General features: G+C 49.9%; 1 protein-coding gene across 9 annotated transcripts; it reads left to right on the forward strand.

Moving 5' to 3' along the window:
- Positions 1 to 2730: 2730 nt before the first annotated feature.
- cep170ba (centrosomal protein 170Ba) lies at positions 2731 to 16801 on the forward strand. Of its 9 annotated transcripts, none has more exons than XM_040198837.2 (19): positions 2731 to 2996; positions 3459 to 3596; positions 4363 to 4452; positions 5015 to 5093; positions 5460 to 5518; positions 5860 to 6013; positions 7762 to 7890; positions 8394 to 8918; positions 9005 to 9864; positions 10038 to 10196; positions 10534 to 10672; positions 10795 to 12303; positions 13102 to 13354; positions 13444 to 13576; positions 13873 to 13977; positions 14074 to 14162; positions 14575 to 14668; positions 14739 to 14790; positions 14876 to 16801. In XM_040198837.2, exons 2-19 carry the CDS (start codon positions 3492 to 3494, stop codon positions 15076 to 15078), a joined length of 4737 nt encoding a protein of 1578 aa, XP_040054771.2. In that variant the 5' UTR covers positions 2731 to 2996; positions 3459 to 3491; the 3' UTR covers positions 15079 to 16801. The 9 variants fall into 9 exon arrangements, with proteins under 9 accessions (XP_040054771.2, XP_040054776.2, XP_040054774.2 ...); XM_040198842.2 differs by having other exon boundaries at positions 13213 to 13354; XM_040198840.2 differs by having other exon boundaries at positions 10038 to 10190.
- The last annotated feature ends 84 nt before the right edge of the window (positions 16802 to 16885 follow it).

Here is a 16885-nt window from a genome sequence, read left to right on the forward strand (position 1 = left end):
ATAACTTAAATACCTTTTGAATAAATAGCTACATTGCACCCGACCGATGAAACACAGCTAAGTGCTGGCCTCTGCAGGACGGCTCCGGCGGGGGGGGGGGGGGGGGGCGCGTTCTGGGGCCCTGCAGCTGGTCTGTGACGAGAGAGGTGCTTCGCCCCCCCTCTCCCTCGCCCTCCCCCGGGCCCCACGGCCAGATGGTACGGTCTCTGGAGCAGATGTTGACAGCCAGGCCTCACACTCACAGTCTGTCTTTCCATGGCCAGCTGCAATGCACGGCGCCCAGTGTGGCGCCTCACCTGACAACCGTCCCTCACCTGAGCTGCACGGCCCGAAACAGACCCAGGAGCTGGAGCTGGAGCTCTGCCACCCCCCCCCTCACCCCCTCCCCCTTGGGTGATGTAGTGTTGTGCTGCATGAGGATAGTGTCACTCACACAGCCTCTTTGTGACGTTTCCTCTTCTGCGTTTAAAAAGCTAGAGGCAGTGATGTGATCTTAGTAAGTGGGTCTCTTGACTGGGCGAACTGGTATTACCGGTATAATATACTTCCCTGGGAACTAATTCATTTTTAGTACCTTAATGTCTCAACAGTGAGTGAGATCGGCTGCACGAGGCAGATTGTGCCGGTTTCACCGAACGCAACACATATCAGGGATTTGCCTCAAGGGGCTTCACAACGTGTACGTCACACCACACCCCGTGTCCTAAGACCTGGGACCACCTCCTTCGTCGCCATGGAGACACGACAGACAAAAGGCCCTGACAGGTAAGCAGAAACAGAAAGACAGAGAGAAACAATAGAGGAGGCTGCATCTCCTGAAGGGCGAGGATCCAGATCTAAACATCTGGAATGAGGCACCGTCAGGCAAGGAGAGAGAGAGACAGAGCTGAGGCACTCGTGTGCGCTCGTGGGACGAGGCTGGAGGGGGCCAGCGGTGTTTTTTAGGAAGTTAAGAGTTGTCGGTGTGACCGACATGGACCATGAATAACATCCACTGTGTGTTGTGTCTCTGATCTATTCACATCCCCCAGTAGGCCCTGCCAGCGTAACAGCCATCCACACCGCCGGGACCCTGAGAGTGAATCATTCATTCATTCATTCATTGGATTATTTAAACCTGTGCTTTTACTTTGTCAAAGCGTCTTAGGGAGGAAAACGGCTTTTAGCTGTTTCGCAGGCCTTTGTGGAGGAAACCGGTGGCATGATTGGGTGAAAGACAGAGGTCAGGGCCCTCGGAAACTGGTTTAACCTGTTGACAACAAGCCCCTTTATGTTGACACTAAGCAGTGGAGGAGGAACACACCCAACGCAGCACAAAGCGTTTAATTTGGGCTTTTCCTCACAAAGACACTAACTGGAGGTAATAATTCTGCTCCTTTGTTACTCACACTAAAGAGCAATGTAAACGTGAGCGTTGAGATACTGCAGGAAGGAAGAACGTTGACATCAACAGGGAAACATTGTCACTTTGTGGCTTCACTGAAATTCCCGTTAACATCCTGAATTTATTTTGGGACAATAAAGAGAAGATTTCGGCGGAGATCTGGGTGTTAAATTGGAATTAGAGCGCCATCTAGTGGGAAGTGGGCTTATTCATTTCCGTTGCATTAATATTCCGTATCTAGAAATACTCAACGAGATTTGAAATCAAATGATTATGCAGACGTCGTATTGCAAATATAATTTAATGCGTGTTTCATAAACTCATATCTCATATCTACGCGATTCTCGCACGCAGCAGTTGCATATTTCAGTATGCGTTGGTTAACACGGTAATGCAATCATCTATTGTACTTCAAGCAGATAGCTTCCTTTCTGTTGTCTCCACCGGGCCAGCGTGACACACGCGATAAACAAAGTCCAATGAATGTGAGTGAAGGCAAAGATCGTCTACGGAGACGATGACTCACCAAATGGTCAAAAAATGATCCCGAATCCATGTCTCCAATTGTGTCAATTGTATTTTTTTTAAAGGAATTACATTCATTGCTATACTTGAGCTAATAGAAAGCAGCTTCTCATCCCTAGAAAGTACAAGTGAGACAAGTAGCAGCATATTTGCAAGGCAAGGTTTATCACAGCAAAGCAATTCAAAATGCTCCAAATACAACAATTAGAACCACATTTGGCCCTTAATTATTTTATCAATATATCAGTGTTAGTTATTTCTAAAAAATATAAACATAAACAAACTTGATGTGGACTCCATTTTTCTTTTTTTGAACAGTTTCTGCACAAACCAATATTTGTATTGTGGGCCCATTCCTTGTTAGTTTTTAGCAGACACATATACACACACAGTTAATAAAACCATAACAGAAGATACATCTGCCAGGCTGATTTATTAGTCCAATTTAGTTAAGCTCTAGCTCAAAGTTATGGTTACATGTGATTCCTAAGTGATAATAATCCACATCATGTACATCGCTCTAAATTAACCCATTATTTATAAAAGGTACAGGAAATCAGATAATTCTTTCAGTGTGTCATTGCTACTTTTACCTGAGTGAAGGTCAAGGATAAAACATTATATTATATACACACCTAAAACCCCAAATGTCCAAAACAGACAAAAATAAGTTGAAAAAACGTTGTTGCCACATACCAATTAATAACATAAAAAATAATAATAAAAACAACACGTTGTTATTATTGGTTCACATGTACAATAAACAATTGAATTACGCTAAACTACAAAATTTGTTTTTTTGTTGAATCTGGAAAAAACCAACAGAGTGGGAGCTCCTCCCGCCTCACGCCGCTGAGCCTGTGACGGACTGGTCGACCTACGTCACCGGGAGAGGCGTTGGAGGAGAGTTTCGCCTGATTGTCGCTCCCAGAGGAAGAAGAGGGTGTGCTCGAAACATTACCTGTCCCGTCTTACCTGGTGCGCTGTTCTTTTTTTTTTTTTGGTACATGTCGGTCATCGAGTTCCATCCGCTGTCGGACTTTAAACACTGGCTTCGCTTTGGAGTAAGACGGAGAAGACGTTGAAGGTGACGTTACGTGCTCGCGGGATCAAATGATTAGGAAACAAAAAAAAAACGGCTCGTTTCGGTGGAGCCGGTTGCTCGCTGGCGTTCGCTAAACAAAACCCACCGTGTCACCTCGCGGTTTTCAACGTAACTAGCAGTGCTGCCCTGGCGACACGTTAAATACCCGCAGTCCAGGTGTAACGTGCTGATATTTCTCTGGCAGTGACGTTTTATTCGTTACCGGAAGTAGAAGCAGCCGAGCACCTGTAGGTGAGCTGAGAGCTAACGTAGGTTTTCGCAGCATCCTCGACGCTACACCTCGTCATTTAAACACAACACCGGTATGTGTGAGTCGTGTGCACACGCGGAATGGGCACATTACGCAAACAGTGGTTATTTTAAATGCATTTTCTATAAATCCATCCATTGAGCCGCGCGGGTTTGGTCTGGCTTGAAATGTCGTTTGTTGTCTTGTCTTCCCAGGATGCCCGGGCGGCCCTGACTGGTGGCCCCAACATGAGTGTGACGTCATGGTTTCTGGTCAGCAGCTCTGGCACACGCCACCGGTTGCCACGGGAGATGATCTTTGTTGGCAGGGATGACTGCGAGCTGATGCTGCAGGTGCGTGTGTTTTAAGAGCACGAATGAGAGATAATGTGTGTGTGTGTGTGTGTGTGTGTGTGTGTGTGTGCGCGCGCCCACTTTGGTGATGACAGTGTCCTCATCCTAATCTGTCCAAAAAGAGTGTTATTACTCTTGACTGACAGGAGGCTCCCTTCATGCTGTGTGTGTTTCTGAATGTGTAACCCGGTGACAAACAAAGTTGCCCCCCCCCCCCCCCTCCTCTCCACGGTCTCCAAACAATGACTCAAAACGCAGCTCAAGCATTCCACCAGTTTTTGTTTTTTCCCCCCATCCGTGTGTTTGTTATAAGCACGATTTCTTTGTGGTTTTGGTGAAATAGCATTTAGTTCCGTGACGGAGGAATGGTGCCACAGACACAGTTTATTCTTTACTAAGTCGGCGCGTTGTGCCGCCCACAGATGTCGGGTGGATTGAACATTTTAGGCGTCGCCGGATCCAAAAAAACAACCTCAGCCTCTCCCAGTCTGAGATGATGCAGACTTTTCTGTTGCTCGGCTTAAGTGCTCAGCACTGCTTCCTGCCTTCTGACACGGTTCGGCTTTTCGGCTCCAAATAGTCTTTTAAACACCTAATCGTTTGTTCCTCTGTTCTAACCTCAATGCATTTTGTTTTAGCTTTCAAATCACAGTTTAGCGTCTGTGACACGAAGGATCCTGTTTGACGTGAAAGGTGAAGTCGTACCTAAAACCAGGTACTACTAATTGAATCTCCAACGCCCCTTTTTGCTTCGCTTTGGTTTCAGTCTCGCAGCGTGGACAAGCAGCACGCGGTGATCAACTATGACCAACACGCGGACGAGCACATGGTGAAGGACTTGGGCAGCTTGAACGGGGTGAGTGAGTCCACCTGAAGACGGGAGCGCAGAAGGCCTCGCTTTGTGTGCCACGGGGCCGGTTTGGCGGAACTCTGGTAATCAAGAGACTGGATTCTCTTGGCCGCCCGTTCTTTTCTCTCTCTCTCTCTCTCTCTCTCTCTCTCTCTCTGCCTTTGCTGCTCCGTTGCCACTTCACCGCACCATTAGCCCGGTGAAATCCAGAGTTGAGCAGCGGGAGAAACCCTCCTTTGTTCTCAGAGAGTGTTTCTCTTGGCCCCGGTGGCCGCGGCCCAAAACTAATCAGAGCAGAACAGCGCCGGGACGTGTAACCGAATTCCAACCTCTGCTGTGTTCCACCTGGACGTTTAGCCTTCTAATGGATCCCACCGGGGCGTTGCATAACGACATAATCTCATCGGTTTTAATGCGCCTACGGATTAACTTTCAAAGCACCTTAGCGTACCTGGGAGCGGGCTACTAGGAATTAGGAGGAACCCGTGAGGCGACACATTTACCTCATTAGTGGCCAGTGAAAGTTTTGTTTTGAGCTCGATGTTTTCTACTTTCCTTCGTTTTGCAGACGTTTGTGAACGACTTAAGAATCCCCGACCAGACGTACATCACCCTCAAGCTGTCCGACGTCATTCGCTTCGGCTATGATATCCTTTGCAAACACGCTGCTCATTCAAAGACGCGTCCCGCGTTTAACTTTGTTCGGTTTAATTTGGTGCTGAAGAGAGCCGGCGGCCGGCAGCTGCGTCGGTCACACATTTTTAACATTTCTTTTCCACTGATCTTTTTTTCCATCGGCATGTTAATCTCCTGTGGTTTTCCAGTCAGGGGTTTTAGATTATGGTTGACTGTGAATAGAAACTCTCCAGCACCCTTTGACCCCCCGAGAACAGAAAAGATTTAAACTGACCATGCACTAAACCTGAGGTTAGTCGATTTGTGGTTTTGTACATTTTTCTTGTGTTTTCTGATTGTTTTACAAAAATGTAAGTTTACTTTAACTCCTCCTGCACATGCTCATGTATATATCCTGGAGAGAAGTCAACACAAGGTCCCAGAGGAAGCTCTGAAAGTAAGTAGCACCAACGGTGTACCTCTTATTATTTGTATTATCAATTCATTTGTGGACCCCTTTCTACAATTTTCACATAACTAATTAAATTAGAAACAAATAGACTAAACCGAACAATATGCTGATGAGCCACAAAAGGTGAAACTGTTGTTGATGCATATTTAAGGTGTTTGTACATGTGTTTGCTGTCCGTTGTCTCCAACAACAAATAGGAGAAGTCGATAGTCTTCCTCATACTGCGTATGCCTGAGAACAGATACGTCTGTGATGAATGTTTTGCCGAGGTTTTCTCACATCCTGCAACCCCCCCCCCCCTTTCCTGACCCCGTCTCTTCCTGCAGCATGAGAAGTACACCAGCCAGTTGCAGCTCAGTATTAAAGCCCTGCAGGCGAAGGTGAAGGAAAAGCAGCAGCTCCACAGCTCAGAGAAGAGCAAAAACGGCACCGTTGCCAAACTGCTGGAGAGGGCCGAGCGAAAAGCCCAGTCGCTCACAGGTAAACGGCTACCCCCCACCCCCCTCCCCCCGTAACACCATTCTCACAGAAGTTGTTTGTGGGGCAGCAGAGCACGTCAGGGAGGCTTCGCTCCTCCATGTGCGCCGTGTCTTTGGCGGTAGATTACCCGATAAGACGGCCGCTGCGCCTTTTATTAAGAGCTCCCCTGGTGTGAGATTAGGCTCCCGCGTGAGCCGAGAGGCCGCGGCCACAATCCTGCGATGGATCTCGACGGCCCGGAGCTGGTTGAATGAGTGCAGGGGGGGGGCATGTTAAGGACAAGCGGCCTTATCTCCCGCGGCCTGACGAGAGGCGGGGGGGGCGCGGTCTGACTGCACAGTGGTCAAAGTTCTTTGTTGGAGTGCAGCACTTTCTATTTTTGAATCCGGCTCTTTCACGGTGATGAAACTCTCCTAAACGTCCCAGCTTCAACTTGTGCTTAAAATAGGACTTTTATCAGCACAAGCCTCATGTCCCGCAGAGTCCCACGCCAATAAATGAACAAGCGCTTTGCTCGCTGAAACAGTAATGGGAGTGCGGTTGTATCACCTGCAGCCAGATGAGCTGACTGCAGTGATCCAGCGAACCCGTGACTGTATTGTCTTTGTTAAACGTGCTCACTGGAGCCGTGTTTACCGGGTGGGGGGGCATGCGGTCGCTGCCTGCAGTGGGACATCAGTTCCAAACCCGTCAAACCAGCATTATCTATCTCGCTAAGTGTTGAGGATTGCACAGTGAGAGAGAATAACTTGTGTTACGCTCTTACACGAGAGGGAATGTCGACGGCTGGATGAAAAGTCACATTACTGCTTCTCTATGTCGACCTCCTGCAAACGGGTTCCTTTGGGCTGAATTTTTTTGACCGGGAAACTGGTTATAATGTTGGTTCTTTCGGTTTACTTTCTTTACTTTTCTTTCTCCGTGTGCTGGTTGCGCCGTGCAGCTGTGCCAGATGTGCAGTTTGTCCGTTGCTCCCGCTGTCCACAGGGCTGGACGTTCACTTTGTTACTTCTTATTTAGTATTTACCAAACGAGCATGACATGGATCGTTCACATGCTGCCCGAGGCTTTACACGTCACCACTAACCCATTTTAAAATGCACTAATCCATTTTTTTTATCCACTTGCTTATGTAGTGACTGGTCTCGGAGAGGATCGCTAAGGGGAAAGGAATTAGTAACGTGCCCCTCTGTCAGTGTTGACGTCTCATTGTGTGGCTCCAAGGCAACAGCGGTGCAGTGCTGTTGACGCTTTGACTCAAATGCAGAGCGTTTCTTTGGCCGACCTATCGGACCCACAAGCGGCTTCTGGATTATCTGATTAGTGGCGTGTGGGCTGAAACCAGCAAGCGACGCGCTAGTTCTCTGTACAACACCGCCGCCATTGTGTACAAAGGTTCATGTGCCAGCAGTGTTTACATGAAGCCCGACTTCATTGTCCAATGTATATATTTTACATTAAAGATTAGGATTATCTTTGCCCCAATCTGTACAGGACGGATTATGTTTTCGGTTTGTGCGGCTCGCATCACAGTTGGACCCTCGCTAAACTGTGTGTCATGGGAACGTGGGAGGATTGTCCAAGCCCAAAAGGCTACAGATCCAAACTCCAGACACAACAGTGTCTGATCATGTGACCATTGTCTTACTCATAAACACAATACAGGGGGGGGTATAAATTCCGCCCTTTGTTTGACTCCGTTCATTCATGTTCCTGTGTGTGTGTGTGTGTGTGTTTTTGTCTGCTAGCTGCCACCGATCCCCCGATATCCAAGCCCACTCCTCTCTACGGCCAACCGTCCTGGTGGGGCGAGGACGAGGACGCAGCCAAGAAAAAGAAGAACCGAGGTGGGAAATCGCCAGAAAAGGAGTCTCCAGGTCAGAGAATGAGTTTTATATTTTTACAGACTCGATTGCAGTAAACACACAGTGTTTATATCTGAAGTGATACTTCTACTATAATTCCATTGGCTCTCACCCTGTCTGATGCCCTTTGTGGCCGCCGGCTGTGGACTATTAGCCAGGCCGAGCCGTGCCAGGCCACGCCCGGCCAGCGTGGGCATATCCTGTCAGCCTCCTGATGGATTATGACCCCCTACGCTTTCGGAGGGGGGTGGAAGGGCGATCGTTTGCCTCAACAGATTATTCACACTCAGCTGGACTCTGAGCTGTGGTATTTGGCCGCGTCGGACCGGCACCCAAAAAAAAACATCAGTTACGTCACCGTCATTGCGATCTCTTTTCTAAGCCGTACCAATGAAGTTTAAGTTTGGCTGTTTTTGTGATACGTCAGAGGCAAATGTTGTAGTCACTTGGTCGCTTGCTGGCTTAAAGTATTTAAAATGCTTTCTGTGTATCTGTGTGTTCGCTGTCCTCAACAGAGCCCGCTAAAGACGTGTCCAGGTATGAAGTCAACGGCTCTCTGTCCATCAACGGCTCTCTGTCCGACAATCAGGTCAAGTCCCTGTTCTCCTACCGCCGGGAGCCCAGCTACTTCGAGATCCCGACGAAGGAATCCCAGCTGCGCCTCGCCAAGAAACCCGAGTCCCAGCTGCACGAGGTCCCCACAAAGGACACCGCGCACCCCGCCGAGGTCGCGTCTTCCACGCCTCCGGCCGTCCAAAGCCACGCCTCCTTCACCATCGAATTTGATGAATGCACGCCAGGCAAAATGAAGATCAAGGACCACGTGACCAAGTTTTCGTTCCGCCAGCAGCAGCAGCAGCAGCAGCAGCAGAAGCCACCGTCCACAGAGCCCGTCGCCACACCCACGGAGGTGATGTCAGCAGAGAGCAAAGTTGCTGATTGGCTGGTCCAGAGTAACGCTAGCATGATCAGGAAGAGGACGCAGGCTGAAGACGCGTACAGCACCAACAGCGACTCCTCACTCCTGAACGTCCCCAAGAGTGAGGCACTTATACAATATTACCAGCACTCGCATTGATCGCAATAGTGTGTCGGCTATTAAACTCACTTGTTTTTCCATCACCAGCAAACCAACACGAAGACGGCACTCGCAGCGATTCAGAGGATCCTGCGATCAACGGGAGGGGGTTCCTCCGATCGGAACCTCGGGTTGGGTACCAGGTGACGCCACAGCCCCTGAGAGCCTCCCCACCGCGCCGCTCGGAGGAGCCGTCGTCCTACTCGCCGCCGGAATCTCAGTCCCCGCCCGGCCTAGTGAAGGCCGAGCCCCACCAGGCCTTCGTTATTGAATTCTTTGACGATGACCTACGAAAGAAGCGCTCCCATTCTTTCACTGGCAACACATCTCCACCCGAGCCTTCGGCCCCGAGGGTCCAGCCGGAGAAAGCCAAGAAGGGCTCAAGCGGGGAGAGACACGTCCCGTCTGCAGCCTCCGGCATTCCACCAACCCAGCAGTACACGGTCCCCCTGAAGGGCCCCGCCCCCTCGGGCTTCCAGAGAGCTGGCTCTCTACGAAGGGAGAAGACAGAGGACCGGATCAGCACCGGCTTTTCCTCCCGCTCTTCCTCATCCGTATCCGTGAGACCCTTTAGCAGCGTGGGCCGGAGGTCCAAACTCGCCCAGGAGTTCACTGCTGAATTTCTCAAACAGACCAAGCAGTCGTCCTCTGCCAGCAGCGGGAAAAAGGCATCGAGCCCCCCGCCGTCTAACGCGTCCCACCAGCCGCAGACCTCCTCTCCCATCCACCACCCCGTCCCCCTCAGGGTCCCCTTGATGCCCGTGCCGTCTCAGGCCGAGGAGGTCCAGAGCCCCCATGTCGGGGCCAAGAACGAAGAGGAGGACAGTCTGAGTGACGCGGGGACCTACACCATTGAAGCCGACGTTCAAGATAAAGAGCTAGAAGAGGCGCGCAGCAACATTGACCAGGCAAGTGTCTTCTCCGTTTAACCCGCGTAAATCTGGCTAATAACGGCTGCTTTGCCTCCATCCTCCGGTGTCGTTGCGTCTTGGGAGGACGTCCCCTCTCGGGAACGAGCCGCGGACGTCGGCGGTCCCGCTTTTCCTGCAATCATCAACCTGCGCTGCTTTGTTCCTGACAGGTGTTTGGTGTTTTTGAGAGCCCCGAGCGAACCAGCCCGAGTGAAGCAGAGACACCCCCAGCACTTAGGCCCGTTAATGTAGAGAGCAGGGAGCAGCATAGGCAGAGTAGCGCTGGGGAGCTGAGGCCAGCTCCAGAACAGGGACAGAGTCTGGTAAAGGTATCCCGTCCTGCTCACCGCGTGATCAAGGTGTTCGGTCATAATGTTTAAGCGTGCAAATGGGCATGTTTGGCTGTCTGGATTTTGCCTTCTTGGCATTGCTTCTTTTTTTTTGTTTTGTTGCTGTACGTCTATATTGATTTCTACATTCACCTCGTCTTTACTCACAGGTTCTGGGTTCATGAGTGTTTATTTTTATCTTTCTAACCGGATATAAGGGGAGAATACACGTTTTAGTATCACGGTTAACTTAGTTTCTTTTACTAAGCAAATAGTGTAGTCTAAAAACTGACTGACTGACTTTTGACTTGACTACGTTGTATGTTATCTCACACAGGTTCCTCCAGCCGGCGCCGTGTTACAGGAGGCTCCCAAGTGGATGTCTTGCTGGGCCAGCTTGGCAGACAGCTATGCAGATTCCGGCCCTTCGTCCGGCCTCTTTGACGTTTCTTCGCACATGGAGCTGTCAGAAGGGGGTAAATAGCACCTGACTACACATTAATGCATTTGGAATGTTAATGAGAAACCCTGGTGAATACGAATGATATTAAACTGTGTGTGTGTGTGGCTAATATGCATTAAAACTGTTTCACTTCAGAGCGAGGCACAAACACCCGCCAGGCCACGCTCAGCCGACACCACGACAGCGCGGACTCTGACGGTGCAAAAGCTCGGCGCGTCCTGCCGCAGGTACCGCTGAGCGAGACGAGCGACGTCGCAACTCCCAGCATTCACGTCCACTGCGACCCGAATGTAACGTTTGACGTGGGAGGCGTAAGCACGGTAGCCTGCGGGTCTCCGGATAGCCTCCACAGGTTGTCGGTGCATGACGACGTGGAGCCGGACAGCCTGAGTGACGCCAGCAGGTCGGACGACGGTTCCATCGTAGAGCAAAAGAGGCGGCCGCTGTCAGGCAGAGAAGGAAGGAAAAATGAGGACCGACTCCCGACCAAGTCGACGTCGTTCTACATCGGGTCAGCGGAGGCTGAGCCACAACCAGACTCTGGGAGGTCAATCCTCGGCACTCCTAAGACTGAAACAAAACAAGCGACCAAAATCTTCTCGACCTCCACTTTGACCAAACCCGGAAAGGTCAAGCCCAGTGTGTCCGCTCCGGTCCTGAGCCCGGAGTCCAAAGACGGCGCTTCATCCGTATTAATCAGACAGGAGAGCTTCACCAAGGCGCGGCCGAGCAATGCCAGACTGCCCAACATCTCCACCCTGCAGGTGCAGAGCGGCCTGGACCCCGAAGCCTTCCAGGGAGCTCAGGACACTCACTCTTACCTCAAAGAGACGGAGGATGTTCTGGCGGCTCTGGAGGCCAAACTGCAAGCAGGCCAATCGGGAACGACGCCGTCTTCAACAATGGACTCTCTTTCTGCGGAGTCCGACGTCGACACCTCCAGCACGGTCAGCCAGCACAGCAATAAGACCAGGCCAAACGCGCTGCCTAAAAACCCCTCTGTCGGCAGCTTCCACGGGGACGGGTCCTCTGCCAGCGTAGCCAGTCAGGACTCGAGTCGCTCTCGAGGAGAAGACGCCAACAGTAAGACGCAGCCTGTCAGGAGACCGGTTGGACTGAGACGCAGCGCCGGGAGATGCGGCTCCACGGACCTGAGCGACGACCCTCCGAGCTTACCGTACTCCGATCAGGAATCCAACGGCTACCAATCCCGCAGGAAGCACGCGGCGCCCGTTCAGAAGGAGGACGCCAAGACCTCCAGAGCGTCGCAGGCCCTGAATCGCGCCAGCAGCTTTTCGGCCCCGAGACCCACCAGGGCGTCCACGCTCCGCCGCGCTCGCCTGGGAGAAGCCTCGGACAACGAGGGCGCGGAGACGGAGAGGCTGTCCCAGGAGGCGGCGCAGCAACCCCAGGAGACCAAGAAGCTCTCCAGGCTGGATATGCTGGCGATGCCTCGCAAGCGCACAAACTCATTCAACACGCCCAGCGACACCGAGGCCTCCGCCGCCACCGCCGGCGGCTCGGCCCGCAGGGGTTCCGTGTCGGGGTCGAGGCCCGGAGAAAGGCAGCCGAAAGCCCCGGTCAACAAGGCGCCGATCACTCGGGGCCGTTCGAGCAGTGCCAAATATGCTGGAAGCACCTCAAGTGAGTATAAAGCAGCACCTTGTTTGACTGTCGTCCACGTTTTGTTATCTTTGTCCAAACCACGTGAAAACGTTGCTTTGTGGGCGGAATGGAAGGATCACACGCTCTGCTGAGCAACCACAGTGGTGGCTTGGTTTGATACAATCACGCCTCAGTTTGCGTGTTTCTGGAAATAACACGGGGCTTCTAGCACCTTTTTTTTCTTTTTTTCTTTCAATTCCAAAGTGTTATTTTAGACAGACTTTCACTGACATCAATGACACTAATATTATATTTCTGCGGCGGTGAAGCTGCCAGCTGTGGCAGCTTGCTATCCTCCTGACCTCGGGTTCCACTTTGCCCGCTTAGGTGGTATTTTGTTAGCAGCGCACAGGTGGAAGCAGCGAACCGGAGCGCTCAGTGGTGTCGGTTGTATATTAACTTTCATCTTAATTACAGTTTTGTATACAGTACAGCCGTATACAAAATGATTAATGCTAAACTAGCCAGTCTTCACTATATGGTGCATGTCTGGTACTCAGCTGCTGTTTTTTGGAAATGTAGAACTCATTTCAGTTTGTAAATTATTTTAAATGTGAAAAATGAAAGAACAAACCTAAGCCATCTTTCTAATTACAATTTAGCTGCACAAATGAGCACTTCCAAAGCAGCTTTTCTGTCCCTGGTTCTGGATTTTGGTGACCAATAATAGTCTTGGTGGTGTTTTTTCTTGGCTGTATTCTTTGATGGTATCTCTCCCTCTCTTTTCTCTCCCGGCTTCTCTGTCCTCATCCTCTGTAACTCAAACCTCTTCACAAGGCCAAGGCTCCAGGAGACGACACAAAGGCTCTGACTATACCTCCACCTCCGACGAGGAGTACGACTCAAACCAGAGCACCCCTAAACACAAACGCTCCCAACCCTCCTCAGCTTCCCACAGCCCGCGGAACCCTGCGCGGCCCCAGCCTGTCGTCGCCCTGCGGCCGAAACCTCGCAGCAGAGATTCCGAGGATGAGAACCACGAGGCCGACGCTCCGCACAGTTGGTCCAACCACAGCGTTGAGATCGCACGGTAAGGAGACGTACAAGTAACGGAGAACAGATCAAGGATTTCCCTTTCTGCACAATATTCATACTACAAACGTGCACCTTGCCTGCTAGGTTGAGCCAAGACCTGGCTAAAGACCTAGCTATCTTGGCCAGGGAGATCCATGACGTTGCGGGTGATGGTGATCCACAGAACCCTGGAGCGGACGGCGGTGCGCCTGTCTGCACAGTGACCACTCATGAACAGGTGCATGAGACGTAGATAAAGCTGCAACGAAAACGAACAGATGAAGCTCACACACTGAGGCATCAAATCTAATTCATCATCTGACTAAAACTCTTCTAATTTCTTTGTTTTGTCCTCTTCATCACAAACTATGCTGTTTCATTAAAAGAGGAAGTATCTCTCTCTGTGCTTTTGTTGATGATTCCTTTATAGTTCCTTGTTCTACTTTGGCTCTGCACATCTGGTGCAGTTGTGTGAGATTTAAAAGGTCATCTTCATCACCAGAAACTGTAACACGAGTCTATATTTTGTTGCAGCTGGTTCCTCATATTCCCGAGGCTGGATTAAAATACCAGAGGGAACCTCCAAGACCTTCAAGGAAACCCGAAGAAAGTGACCAGGAGGCTCAGAGCGGAGATCAGGTCTCCTAGAAATGCTGCGTCCACTAATGTCTTTATAGACTTCTGATGCGAACGCTGGGAAATCATTATACGGTATTTCTTTACATCTCTCCCCAGGTCCTTGTGGATAATCTGATGCTGAATTCAGTGTCACAGATCACCGTGGCCATCCGCGAAAACACGGCGCAACTCGCTGATAAAATGAAGTAAGATGTGGTTTGGACATTTATTCTGTGATTAGTCTGCGTTTGATGGAAACCTATTGATCCTGTCTGATAGCCGGGCGCAACTGAACCAATAATCTCATTAAACTAAAGTAACTGAGGGAGTCTGTGCTGACAACGTGGGCCCGAGATGTAATCTGAACCGATTAGATGCAGATAAAACAGTTGGTGTTTAAAGGTCTCCATTGTGAGACCCTCATTTAATCCCCAAATCCCTCATTAAGAATCCTCTAGTATTAATTAGATCTAGTTTCTGCTCAGTCCCCACAAGTGCAGTTTTCCAGACACAAAAAACAACAACATTTAGACCCTCAAAAATGTATATTTTCCCCTCTTAAAGAGAACAATAAAAAGCAGAGTTATTAACAAGTGCGTTGGGGCCTTATGCACACAGGGTGCTGTTCCAGGACCGGATGGATATCTGGGAAGAAACTGAAGCAAAGGTTAACTCCGACAACGATGTTCCTGTTAACAATTCCTCTAACAAGGTTGGTTTCTCAATATTTAAGTTGAATTGCTGGTTGATTGTTTGCGATAAGTTTGACATCTGCATTTCAGGAAGTCACATTAATCTTGAAAGAACTCTGGAAAGTTCAACGACAACTCGAGGGTGAGTCGACCGTTCCCTTTTTTCATAAACACAACGTGTTGTGAAGCGAAAGGCTGAAACCCCTTTTCACCTTGTTCCTCCCCAGTCTTTAATACAGTCATGGGGCCCAGTGGGCCGTTCGACACTGCTAAGGCCTCATCCGGAGTTCGGCCCTCCAGACCCCCCGCCTCCCGGGACTGGAGAACTATCCACTCCGTCTCCAAGCGCGGCGGCGGCCCGAGGCCGAGTGAGGCTGTCCGGAGGGCGGCCGTGACCCCCGGCGATCAGAGGGCGGGATATTTGGTCTGAGGTGTGACGCGGACACGCAGGTTCCACCGGGGATGAATATCTGTGTAACACAGACACAGCTGTCGGACCATTGTGCACACCATGAAACTGAGAAGGGGGGAAGTGAGAGTGTGAACGGATCGGTAGTCTACCGCACATCCAAACTCGCACTGATGCACTATGGACACGGTGGTGTCGCTGTAGGTACTGAGAGTGCGCTCGGCGGGACGCCGCCTGCACGTGAGCTGCAGGTTTACGGATGTACCAAAAAAACACTCGCCTCAGAAAAGCCTGCGAACCGTACCCGGTTCCCTCCGTTTGCCAATGAGACGAGCAGCAATGGCTCATTATATTTACTCGGTTTATTTGAAAAGTAGCCCGGGAATAATCATCTCAGGGAAATCTTTTAATTTATACGGCGTCTGTTTAGTGAAAAATAAGCATTTTGAGGAAATATTGGTATGTTGATATATGTTTTTGGGTTTGAAAGACCTTAGTTTGTGTACTTGTATCCTCAGTAAACCAATTACTTTTTCTGTTGTCTTTCAATGTTTTCTCCACTTTTCTCTTTGTGGACATGGTTGATTGCAGAATGTAAAATATATTTATTGGGGGTCTTTTGTGAGACTCTGTATCCGAGGCAACATGACTTTGGGAGGGTTAGTAGACGCTAGTGCCAGACCAATTAATGCAGCGTTACACAGTTGCTATCAACCCATTTAAAGCGTATTTATTCTGCGAACATTTCCCATTGTGTCGCCTCTGTATTTTGTCCAGCTGGAGATGAAAACCCTTCTGGAATGTGCGATCCGGCTGTTTGTGGGGACTCAGTTTAGTCACCTGGCAACCACAAACCCAAGCGGCTATAAAGCAAGCGTTCTCCGGCATTCCTGACTCCTCTACCTTCTGAAAAGTGGGTTCTTATGTGTCAAAGCCAGTCAGAGGAGGGGGGGGCTTGAATCTATTTAGCCAAAGACCACCGTGAAGCAACTGGCCGGAATGAGTCGCCGTGCGCTCTGGAGCTCTGTGGTCAGATTGACGTTCCTCTCGAGTCACGCGGTCACTGCGACGGGTCCTTGCGTGAAGCAATGCGACTCTGGCGATGACGTAGACCCGCTCGACCTTGTGAGGCTGTAAATCTTGAGGATGGTTTTGACATTGTGAATACCTCAAGGTGTCTGCTACGTGCAAATCAGCTCTCCGTCTTGTCTTCTGCACTTATGTAGTACAGCGTCGCCCCCTCGACGTGACAGGCCGCAAACTGAAAGTTGGTCCTTTTCTGCAAAAGATTGTGAACATTTGATGTTGAGCTCGCAGCAGGAAAGGACAAAGCGGCAGCGGGTCGCTGTTTCCCCCTTTTCCAGATTGTACATTGATTGTAATTGTGACGTACCTGTAAGTGCCACAGAGCCGTGTGGGACGGTGGCTGTTTACAAACTCTTGCTGAATCGAATGTGTGTCCTATTGACATCTCTTTCCCAAGGTGTTGCTGCTATTCTTCTCCTGTGGGTTCGTGTTATTATAGTCAGCAGTCAAAGCTACCGCAGGTTTGAGAGCTGAAATGTAATTCTAGTTTGTCAAATCTGTGTCTTTTTGTTTGTTTTTTGTTTGCCCTCCGTTTTACTGTTCAGATCTGATTGTAACCTCGCTGTCCTGTTAGCTGGTATTTGTTTTGTTTGTTGTAATTTGATAGACGATGATTGCTGATTTATTTTTTTTCGAATAAATTTCATTAGTAAAGATATATTTTGTGATTTACTTCTACTTATTCACTCACCACACTTTTGTAAAGTCTCAACTTGAAATGAAAGTAAAAAAGAGGAACTGT

This window comes from Gasterosteus aculeatus, chromosome 15, assembly GCF_964276395.1.
Source record: "Gasterosteus aculeatus chromosome 15, fGasAcu3.hap1.1, whole genome shotgun sequence".
Classification (NCBI taxonomy): domain Eukaryota; kingdom Metazoa; phylum Chordata; class Actinopteri; order Perciformes; family Gasterosteidae; genus Gasterosteus; species Gasterosteus aculeatus.

What these genes read in the sequence shown, in the direction of transcription:
- cep170ba (XM_040198837.2), top strand. Translation starts at nt 3,492, where the DNA reads ATGAGTGTGACGTCATGGTTTCTGGTCAGCAGCTCTGGCACACGCCAC. An exon ending in ACTTGGGCAGCTTGAACGGG is followed by an intron (nt 4,453 to 5,014) that starts GTGAGTGAGTCC and finishes TTCGTTTTGCAG; the next exon opens with ACGTTTGTGAACGACTTAAG. An exon ending in CATGGAGCTGTCAGAAGGGG is followed by an intron (nt 10,673 to 10,794) that starts GTAAATAGCACC and finishes GTTTCACTTCAG; the next exon opens with AGCGAGGCACAAACACCCGC.